The sequence below is a fragment of the Salvelinus namaycush genome, chromosome 21 (assembly GCF_016432855.1).
Source record: "Salvelinus namaycush isolate Seneca chromosome 21, SaNama_1.0, whole genome shotgun sequence".
NCBI classification, from domain to species: Eukaryota; Metazoa; Chordata; class Actinopteri; order Salmoniformes; family Salmonidae; genus Salvelinus; species Salvelinus namaycush.
In genome coordinates this window covers 31,259,495-31,270,939 of record NC_052327.1, presented here as the reverse complement: position 1 = coordinate 31,270,939, position 11,445 = coordinate 31,259,495, and the positions used below count along the sequence as shown (strand labels likewise).

Here is an 11,445-nt window from a genome sequence, read left to right as displayed (position 1 = left end):
AGGTGATGGAGTGCAGGTGAGTGTCATTATGCGCGTAACGCTGGTGACAGGTGTGCGCCCTAACGAGCAGCCTGGTGACCTAGAGGCCGGGGAGGGAGCACACGTGACAACGCTACAAGCTTGGCACACCTGTACTTTTAAGATGACACCGAAGAGGATGGCTGACGTTTTACGTGCCCATAACCAATTGTGCTATTTTGTTCGGTTTTTTTTGTGTTGTTTAACTTTTTTAAAATGTATTTTGTGCATAATGTTGCTGCTACTGTCTCTTATGACCGAAAATAACTTCTGGACATCAGAACTGGGATTACTCTCCACAAACTAGAAGAAGCTTTTTCCTTTAACGAGTCCGATGAGAAAGATATACTGCTCTCCCAGGAACAAGCCTATATCCCATCATTTGCGTGAAGAAAAGACGGAGGAAAAGAGGACGCAGATCGGGCTGCATTTTGAGAATCCGTAGGCGAGCGAGTAAACTCCCACTGCCATCAATTCTACTTGCTAACAAGGAATCATTGGAAAATAAAATTGATGACCTACGATTACGATTATCCTATCAACAGGACATTAAGAACTGTAATATCTTATGTTTCACCGAGTCGTGGCTGAACGAAGACACTGATAATATAGTGCTGGAGGGATTTTCAATGCACTGGAAGAACAGAGAAGCTAAGAGGGGTGGGGGTGTGTCTTTTTGTCAATGACAGCTGGTGCGCGATGTCTAATATTAAAGAAGTCTAGAGGTATTGCTCGCCTGAGATAGTGTGGTCTACAGCTTATCACAAGGTACTCTACCAAGAGAGTTCTCATCTATATTATTCGTAGCCGTCTATTTACCACCACAGATCGATGCTAGCGCTAAGACCGCACTCAACCAACTCTATAAGGCCATAAGCAAACAAGAAAATGCTCACCCAGGAGCGGCGCTCCTAGTGACCGGGGACTTTAATGCAGGCAAACTTAAATCAGTTTTACCAAATTTTTACCAGCATGTCACATGTGCAACCAGGGTGGAAAAACTCCAGACCACCTTTACTCCACACACAGAGATGCATACAAAGCTCTCCCCAGCCTCCATCTGGCAAATTTGACCATAATTCTATCCTCCTGATTCCTGCTTACAAGCAAAAACTAAAGCAGGAAGTACCAGTGACTCGCTCAATACGGAAGTGGTCGGATGCTACGCTACAGGACTGTTTTGCTAGCAGAGACTGGAATATGTTCTGGGATTTATCCGATGGCATTGAGGAGTATACCACCTCAGTCATCAGCTTCATCAAAAAGTGCATCGACTACGTCATCCCCACAGTGACCGTAAGTGCATATCCCAACCAGAAGCTATGGATTACAGGCAACATCCGCATCGAGCTAAAGGCTAGAGCTGCCACTTTCAAGGAGCGGGACACTAATCCGGATGCCTATAAGAAATCCCGCTATACCCTCACACAAACCATCAAACAGGCAAAGCGTCAATACAGGATTAGGATTGAATACTACTTCAACAGGCTCTGACGCTCGTCGGATGTGGCAGGTCTTGAAAACTATTATGGACTACAAAGGGAAACCCAGAAGCGAGCTGCCCAGTGACGCGAGCCTACCAGATGAGCTAAATGCCTTTTATGCTCACTTCGAGGCAGGCAACACTGAAGCATGCATGAGAACTCCAGCTGTTCTGTGTGATAACGCTCTCAGTAGCTGATGTGAGCAAGACCTTTAAACAGGCCAACATTCACAAAGCCGCGGAGCCAGATGGATTACCAGGACGTGTACTCAAAGCATGTGCGGATCAACTGGCAAGTGTCTTCATTGACATGTTCAACCTCTCCCTGACTGAGTCTGTAATACCTACATGTTTCAAGCAGACCACCATAGTCCCTGTGCCCAAGGAAGCGAAGGTAACCTGCCTAAATGATTACTGCCCCGTGGCACTCACGTCGGTAGCCATGAAGTGCTTTGAAAGGCTGGTCATGGCTCACATCAACAGCAACAAAACCTAGACCCACTCCAATTTGAATTCGACCCCAACAGGTCCACAGATGACGCAATCTCAATCGCACTCCACACTGCCCTTTCCCACCTGGACAAAAGGAACAGTTATGTGAGAATGCTGTTCATTGACTACAGCTCAGTGTTCAACACCATAGTGCCCACAAAGCATCACCAAGTTAAGGACCCTGGGACTAAACACCTATCTCTGCAACACCAAGTTAAGGACCCTGGGACTAAACACCTATCTCTGCAACTGGATCCTGGACTTCCTGACGGGCCAACCCAGGTGGTAAGGGTAGGCAACAAGACGTCTGCCACGCTGACCCTCAACACTGGGGCCCCTCAGGGGTGTGTACTTAGTCCCCTCCTGTACTCCCTGTTCACCCACGACTCCAACACCATCATTAAGTTGGCTGATGACACAACAGTGGTAGGCCTGATCACCGACAACGATGAGACAGCCTAAAGGGAGGAGGTCAGAGAACTGGCAGTCTGGTGCCAGGACAACAACCTCTCCATCAATGTGAGCAAGACAAAGCTTGCCGAACAGGCCCCCATTAACATCAACGGGGCTGTACTGGAGCAGGTTGAGAGTTTCTTGGTGTCCACATTACAAATGATCTATCATGGTCCAAACACACCAAGACAGTCGTGAAGAGGGCACAAAACAAAATCCCCCTCAGGAGACTGAACACATTTGGAATGGGTCCCCAGATCCTCTAAAAGTTCTACAGCTGCACCATCGAGAGCATCCTGACAGGTTGTATCACCTCCTGGTATGGCATCTGCTCGGCATCTGACTGTAAGACGCTACAGAGGGTAATACGTACGGCCCAGTACATCACTGGGGCCAAGCTTCCTGCAATCCAGGACATATATAATAGGCGGTGTCAGAGGAAAGCCCATAAAATTGTCAGACTCCAGTCACCCAAGTCCTAGACTGTTTTCTCTGCTACCGCACGGCAAGCGGTACCGGAGTGCCAAGTCTAGGACTAAAAGGCTCCTTAACAGCTTCTACCCCCAAGCCATAAGACTGCTGAACAATTAATCAAATGGCCACCGGACTATTACATAGACCCCCCCCCCCCCCCCCCCCCCCCCCCCCAATTTGTTTTGTACACTGCTGCTACTCTCTGTTTATTATCTATGCATAGTCACTTCACCCCTACCTACATGTACAAATTACCTCTAACCTGTACCCCCGCACACTGACTCAGTATCGCTACCCCCTGTATATAGCCTCATTATTGTTATGTTATTGTGTTACTTTTTATTATTTTTTACTTTAGTTTATTTGGTAAATATTTTCTTTACTCTTCTTGAACTGCACTGTTGGTTAAGGGCTTGTAAGTAAGCATTTCACGGTAAGGTCTACACTTGTTGTATTCGGCGCATGTGACAAATAAAGTTTGATTTGATTTGGGAAGTTTCTCCCATTCTCTTCTGCAGATCCGCTCAAGCTCTGTCAGGTTGGATGGGGAGCATCACTGCACAGCTATTTTCAGGTTTCTCCAGAGATGTTTGATCGGGTTCAAGTTCGGGCTCTGGCTGGGCCACTCAAGGTCATTCAGAGACTTGTCCCAAAGCCACTCCTGCGTTGTCTTGGCTGGGGTCGTTGTCCTGTTGGAAGGTGAACCTTCGCCTCAGTCTGAGGTCATCAAGGATCTCTCTGTACTTTGCTCCGTTCGTTTTTCCCTTGATCCTGACTAGTCTCCCAGTCCCTGGCACTGAAAAACATCCCCACAGCATGATGCTGCCACCACCACGCTTCACCGTAGGGATGGTATTGGCCAGGTGATGAGCGTTGCATGGTCCCCCCCCCCCCAAAAAAAAAACAGAGGGATGGGGTTGGAGAAATGTAACCACTCCCTAATTCATAGACAGACCTATGGATGCAAGGACTGACCATCCATGATATCCAAATTATAGTTATAACTATGTTCTGAGGCTATATAGTGTTTGTTTACATTTATTTTGTTTACAAACATTCTGGGGCGGGTTAGACTGGTCAATGCCAGATGGGCTGGTCAAAATTGACACAGAAAAATATATTTTGTTATATAAAAAATTCAACTATGAGAAAGGTGACATGTCATTCTGCTCTATAATGAGCCTTTGGCTGATCAGTGAGGAACAGCCGGCCACCCTACCAAGATGTGCCGGCCCGGTTTTCTGATAGGCTGACCTGAGGTCACACAAACACACATTCAAAGACAAATGTGGCATCAGCAAAAAGATCTACTCTGACTCTGTCATCAGCTAGACAGCCAAGACCATGGATCATAAAAACTAGAAAGGGTGCCTATAAACGTAGAAAGAGCCCATTTTACATTGTCACCTTAGTCAAAACGTCGGCTAAAACCATGATTTGGTCAAACAAGTGAATTATCCTCACCCTGTAATGAAAGTGTCTGCCCCGCCCCTGTGCCTGTGCCCTCGCTGGGACCTGCTACTGTGATGAGCGAGCCACCGTCCTCTCCCCCCATGACCTCAAGAGAAAAATGCATTCTGATTGTATATCATTTCAAAATACAATTGTGGGAAAATACAGCTTTGGAAGTTTGTCCTTGTCTTTGTCAAAGAGAGCAGGATCTCATCTTTCTGTAGGTACAATGTTTATTTCTCCACTCTCAATATTCAGCTCAATAGCAACTATTTGATATGGCTTTGAGATATTGGAGCGACGTGCGCGAAATGCGAACCAGCCATTGCGAGGGCATAGGCCTATAGGTAGCCTACAACTAAAGTTTTTTAGAACATTACATTTACTGTTGGATGAATACATGGCTACTAGCAGTGGGTATTATATTTAGAGTTAGCGATCTAGTTAATGTGTTTTGAGTTTCCACATCCTCAGGTGCTAACCCTAAATGAATTAGCCCAACATATTAGTTAGTGCACATAAAGATGTTTGTAATTCATGATTAGCCTACATTACTCATGATTTGGGTCGGACCAAATCATGAGCTGGTGCCACAAGTTAGTGGCACCAGAGAGACCAGGGGAAAATGAGTTTGTGGCTCGTGCAGTGATGTGGGCTGGTGTGGATAAAATGCCAGGGCTGAATTCTTGTCCCAGTCCTCCCCCTGCAAACATTGGAGTAAAACAAGCTTATATTTTAGGTTCTGATGTCGTGGACAGTTGAACTAAGCTCATGAGGCATTAATACGTTATATTCTTTAAGAATCAATTTGTACATAAACTCAGCAAAAAAAGAAATGTCCTCTCACTGTCAACTGCGTTTATTTTCAGCAAACTTAACATGTGTAAATATTTGTATGAACATAACAAGATTCAACAACTGAGACATAAACTGAACAAGTTCCACAGACATGTGACTAACAGAAATTGAATAATGTGTCCCTGAACAAAGGAGGTTGTCAAAGTCAAAAGTAACAGTCAGTATCTGGTGTGGCCACCAGCTGCATTAAGTACTGCAGTGCATCTCCTCCTCATGGACTGCACCAAATTTGCCAGTTCTTGCTGTGAGATGCTACCCCACTCTTCCACCAAGGCATCTGCAAGTTCCCGGACATTTCTGGGGGGAATGGCCGTAGCCCTCACCCTCCAATCCAACAGGTTCCAGACGTGCTCAATGGGATTGAGATCCGGGCTCTTTGCTGGCTATGGCAGAACACTGACATTCCTGTCTTGCAGGAAATCACGCACATAACGAGCAGTATAGTTGGTGGCATTGTCATGCTGGAGGGTCATGTCAGAATGAGCCTGCAGGAAGGGTACCACATGAGGGAGGAGGATGTCTTCCCTGTAACGCACAGCGTTGAGATTGCCTGCAATGACAACAAGCTCAGTCCGATGATTCTGTGACACACCGCCCCAGACCATGACGGACCATCCACCTCCAAATCGATCCCGCTCCAGAGTACAGGCCTCTGTGTAACGCTCATTCCTTCAACGATAAACGCGAATCCGACCATCACCCTTGGTGAGACAAAACCATGACTCGTCAGTGAAGAGCACTTTTTGCCAGTCCTGTCTGGTCCAGCGACGGTGGGTTTGTGCCCATAGGCGACGTTGTTGTAGGTGATGTCTGGTGAGGACCTGCCTTACATCAGGCCTACAAGCCCTCAGTCCAGCCTCTCTCAGCCTATTGCGGACAGTCTGAGCACTAATGGAGGGATTGTGCATTCCTGGTGTAACTCGGGCAGTTGTTGTTGCCATCCTGTACCTGTCCGACAGGTGTGATGTGCGGATGTACCGATAATGTGCAGGTGTTTTTACACGTGGTCTGCCACTGCGAGGACAATTGGCTGTCCGTCCTGTCTCCCTGTAGCACTGTCTTAGGTGTCTCACATTACGGACATTGCAATTTATTGCCCTAGCCACAGCTGCAGTCCTCATGCCTCCTTGCAGCATGCCTAAGGCGCGTTCACACAGATGAACAGGGCCCCTGGGCATCGTTCTTCTGGTGTTTTTCAGAGTCAGTAGAAAGGCCTCTTTAGTGTCCTAAGTTTTCATAACTGTGACCTTAATTGCCTACCGTCTAAGCTGTTATTGTCTTAACAACCGTTCCACAGGTGCATGTTCATTAGTTGTTTATGGTTCATTGAAAAGCATTGGAAACAGTGTTTAAACCCTTTACAATGAAGATCTGTGAAGTTATTTGGATTTTTTCAAATTATCTTTGAAAGACAGGGTCCTAAAAAAGGGACGTTTCTTTTTTTGCTGAGTTTATAATTTAGTCCAAAAATGGATGTAGCAACTTCAGTTTGCCCCTTTTAATGCGGGTTTATTGAAGTTACACTGAGTTTTTCTGCCTTAATAAAGGGTACTTCAAAATCAGCACACAGATTGTTTTTTCAGATGACTCATCAGTGATTGTCTACACCCCCACCCCATACCCCATCTCAAAAGAAATTGGTAACTTTTGGGTGGCTCAACCCGTTGGAACGTTGTCAAGGAGGGCAGTTACATGTGTTAGCAAAGAAGAGGTCCTGAGTTCCAGCCAGGTATGAGCCGAATCAGGGGGAAGTAGTCCGTAACATAAGCTTACTTAAAAATAAAAAGGTCTTCCATATGACGTGGAACATAAGTCATACAATCAGGAGAGCCTGGTAATGGATATAATAATTAATAGGTCACACTAACAGTAAATCACAGGCCAGACCTGAATGGAACACTGGGTACTTTTACCCAGGATACATTAGTGTTCTCCTGGGGTGAAATCAGAAAGGTCACATCTCTCATTAACACTATGGGTATTTGGGTTAAACCTGCCCATAGTTTCTGATAAACCCACGCATAGTTTCTGAGAGGACACCGATTAGACAGGCTACATTTTAGACAGTCCAATTACCCTTCTATAGGAGCAGGTCCAAACTGAATCAGTGAAGTGAAACAACAGTGAAACAACTGGATACTGTTGATTGCAGGCAAGAGAAAATACCATGGCCTAGGCCCTAGCAGATCTATAGGACTATCTATGGCTTTTTAGAAACAAATCTAAAACAAGGAAATCTTATATTGCAACTTGTATGGTCCATGCATTATCGGCAACATTATGAATAGGCTAATGTACATTATTGGAAACAAATAATAAAATGTCCACTAATGCATTAAAACAAAATGTGCATTATTACTAATGTATTTAATACTGCGTAGTACAAAACAACTTGGATAAAGAAATATAATTTTTCTCATATGAGCATGTTATTGTCTAAATGACATGTGTTTAAAAATGTGTTTGATTGTTTCATAGCCTCACTTAATTGACAGAGATTCACCGTAATTACACTTTCTAGTTCTTCTATTGATTAATAATGACTATGTGTTTACACAACAGCAGCAGCAGAGTGGAATTAGAAGGGACACCTCTCCTCTGATATTTATTCAACCCATCAGAGACACCTCCTCAGAGAGCCTACTCTGTTTTGTGTTTTAATGAATAAAACATCCTCTGTGTTTAGCGCTAAGTCCCCATGAACAGTCACAGGGACCAGGAGAGTATCTCCTAGTGTTGAGGCACAGGGGACTTGGTGCTGTGCTGCTGGAGGCGTGGCTTTCTAGATGTTGCTTTCCCGTGTGACATGCTCCACAGAGAGATGTGTTATTTACTCTCCTCTCCTCCGAGGATATCCCTCTTTATGGTTTGTTCTTATGTGCCACCACTCCTGCCATATAGAGGGAGGAAGGAGGGTGTGGGGGGGGGGGGGGGGGGGGACTCCTACTATGTCTGTTCTGTTCATTAGAAGGGAAACAGGCTCTATTGAAGATTACTCCATATTGGAGCTAAAGAGGCAGAGAAGTATTTGACGGAGTGTGTTATAAAGAGCTTATAGTGAAAGTGGCATATATAACACTAAAGTCCTGGTCCTACAGTATGACCATGCACCATCTTCAGTGTGTTCTTACCTTGTTTTTCGTCTTTCTTATTTTAAAATCAGAAATGTATGCTCTCACATCCAGCGACTCGAGAATGTGCATTATTTATGCAGATCCTGCTATATGTTTTATCATTGTACAAAGTAACTAAAAGCAGAGGGGATCGTAACACCTGTCGTAACTAATGCCTGACCTAGGACTACTGTGTCATTCCAAAGGGTGGCGCTGTTGGGTTTGCTAACAGCCACTCACTCACATAGCCGGAACCATGCTTTTACAACCGTATCGACAACACGAGTGCACGTTCAATGACTTCACTGATCAAAAACGTGCGCTGCTACAAGAGAATAGGCGCGTTCCTCTGCCCAGCTGTTGCTGACGCCTGCCAGATCTTACAACGCCTTGATAGGTATTGCACGTATCAGCTAACCACATCATATGTTATAGCAATCTGTCAGTCGATGACACAGCCGATGACGCGGCACGTAACCATTGGTTGATGCATGCGACGTCTGAGCAGGGGAACGCGACCCAAATTGAAGTGGTATCAGAAGAACATAGTAAACATAATTGAGCATGTCCATTAGGTCAGAGCCTTATAAATAGCTCTGAATTATGTTTTTATACACGCATAGACTGAGAGAAGTGAGGCCACTTTGGCTGGTAAATGTTTCACGGTAAGCGAAGTGTTTACCTTCATCTACCCCCATCTTTCCACAATGAAATAATTACACTCAACACTAATAGTGTTACTACTACTTAACTAACCTTTTTCGATAAGTTATAAGCAATTGGATAACCTACGTTTTAGGCCCTACAACCCCAATGTTTTAAAAACATAGCCTATGCCTTTTTGTTATTATGCTGACAAAATGGTATCGTAGGCTATATCTGTACCCTATTCATAAGGTAGCTAATATACTATTAACTTGCTTTTTATATGTAGCTTTACTCGCTTATATAGCCTATATAGGTATCCCAACTTTATTCAAAGAAATGGGATGAACATATTTACCATTCATTGAAAGTCGTTATAACCAATAGGCTATGTGGTGTTTCTTTGTTTTGTTTTACTGTCTTTATTCTGCATTCCAGAGTGGGCTCCCAGAGTTTCCAAAATGTTGGATTTTCTACTATTATGCCTATTATGCTAATTATCCCTCAAAGCGAGATAGCTCATTGGCTGTGAGTACAAATTTCATATTTGAGCCCAGGGCCCTGATGTTAGGACGCCTATAAAATTCAGCAAGGCGTTTGAACTCGTCTGCAGGGATTGATGGCTTTAAAAAACCACTCTCTCCGTCAAGCCTGGGGTGCACTTGTTTTTCTTTCCTCCTCTACAAGGCAAGGATTTGCCTGTGACACGGCACGTGAACCTCCTTCAATTTGGCGCACTAATCCTAAAATAAGGCATGAAGTGTTAAATGTTAGAAACACACAGAACTGCGCTCAGACAAGGATAAAGAGAGGGAGAAAACGGAGGAGAGAGAGACGCACGCGCTACTCCGGTGCGTCTGTGCAGAGTGCATAAAGAGAGAGTAAAAAAATAACAAAAAAACGTGCGCTGCGCAATTAGGCTAGAAACCCTTGTGTTTTTTCTCTCCGTTTTTTGGAAGATAAAATAAATAAAGAAATCAAGCTGGCTCAGTGCATGTCACAGCAGCCCGCTTTGACAGGTGCTGCTCAGCCCCTTTGGAGGACTGCTTTCAGCAGCAGCAGGATGGCATCAGAACTGGCAATGAGCAACTCCGACCTGCCCACCAGTCCCCTGGCCATGGAATATGTTAATGACTTCGATCTGATGAAGTTTGAAGTGAAAAAGGAGCCGGTGGAGCCGGATCGCAGCATCAGCCAGTGCAGCCGCCTGATCGCCGGGGGATCCTTGTCTTCCACCCCGATGAGCACGCCTTGCAGCTCGGTTCCCCCTTCCCCAAGCTTTTCGGCGCCCAGCCCGGGCTCCGGGAGCGAGCAGAAGGCTCACCTGGAGGATTTCTACTGGATGAGCGGCTACCAACAGCAGCTGAATCCCGAAGCGCTGGGCTTCAGCCCCGAAGACGCGGTAGAGGCGCTGATCAGCAGCAGCCACCATCTCCAGTCCTTCGATGGCTATGCTAGAGGGCAGCAGTTCGCCGGGGTGGCCGGGGCAGGAGGCGGCATGGCCGGGGAGGAGATGGGCTCAGCAGCCGCTGTGGTATCCGCTGTTATCGCTGCAGCGGCAGCGCAGAACGGAGGTCCCCACCACCATCACCACCACCACACCGGGGGACACCACCCCTCCACCGGGGTCCCGTCCAACGTCAGTTCGGCAGGCAGCCACCAGCACATAGGACACCTGGACCTGGACCTGGACGACCGGTTTTCGGACGACCAGCTGGTGACCATGTCAGTACGGGAGCTGAACCGACAACTGCGCGGGGTCAGCAAGGAGGAGGTGATCCGGCTGAAACAGAAGAGGAGGACCCTAAAGAACAGAGGCTATGCCCAGTCCTGCCGCTACAAGCGGGTCCAGCAGAGACATGTTCTGGAGGGCGAGAAGACGCAGCTGATCCAGCAGGTGGACCACCTCAAGGCGGAGATATCGCGGCTGGCCAGGGAGCGAGACGCATACAAGGACAAGTACGAGAAGCTCATAACCAACGGCTGCAGGGAAAACGGATCTGACAACACCCCATCGTCCCCAGAGTTTTTCATGTGAGTTTTACGGCGTCAAAAATAGTAAAACTGTTTAAAAGAGAAAAATTAATTGTCTTACATTTTGTCAGATGTATAAAGTCTCTGTGCATAAAGTTGTGGCGTGGCAAAGATACAAATTACACCTTTTATTTAGTTTTTACATTTTGTTGCGATATTTTATGAGAATAGGGTTGGGTAGTTAAATATCCTCCATGCATCTTATTCGTTTTACCGTCGTTATTTTGTATCTATTTTAAGAAGTAAAAAGAAAAAATGTGTGCGGTTTGTTTCGTTTGACATCTCCCTTAAAAGAGTACAATAATCATTAAGTATCTGTGTATCCAAACCTTTCTCAATAGGCTTTCATTCAGCCTGTCTTCTTTGTATAATTTGCCACATTCTCATATTATCAATGTTGTTCATGTTTTGAGCATTCAAACC

General features: G+C 45.7%; 1 protein-coding gene across 2 annotated transcripts; it reads left to right on the top strand.

Annotated features, from left to right (window-relative positions):
• The first annotated feature begins 10,051 nt into the window (after nucleotides 1-10,051).
• On the top strand, nucleotides 10,052-11,026 carry LOC120066742 (transcription factor Maf-like). Of its 2 annotated transcripts, XM_039018207.1 has the most exons (4): nucleotides 10,052-10,465; nucleotides 10,499-10,519; nucleotides 10,556-10,604; nucleotides 10,668-11,026. In XM_039018207.1, exons 1-4 carry the CDS (start codon nucleotides 10,052-10,054, stop codon nucleotides 11,024-11,026), a joined length of 843 nt encoding a protein of 280 aa, XP_038874135.1. The 2 variants fall into 2 exon arrangements, with proteins under 2 accessions (XP_038874135.1, XP_038874134.1); XM_039018206.1 differs by having other exon boundaries at nucleotides 10,052-11,026.
• The last annotated feature ends 419 nt before the right edge of the window (nucleotides 11,027-11,445 follow it).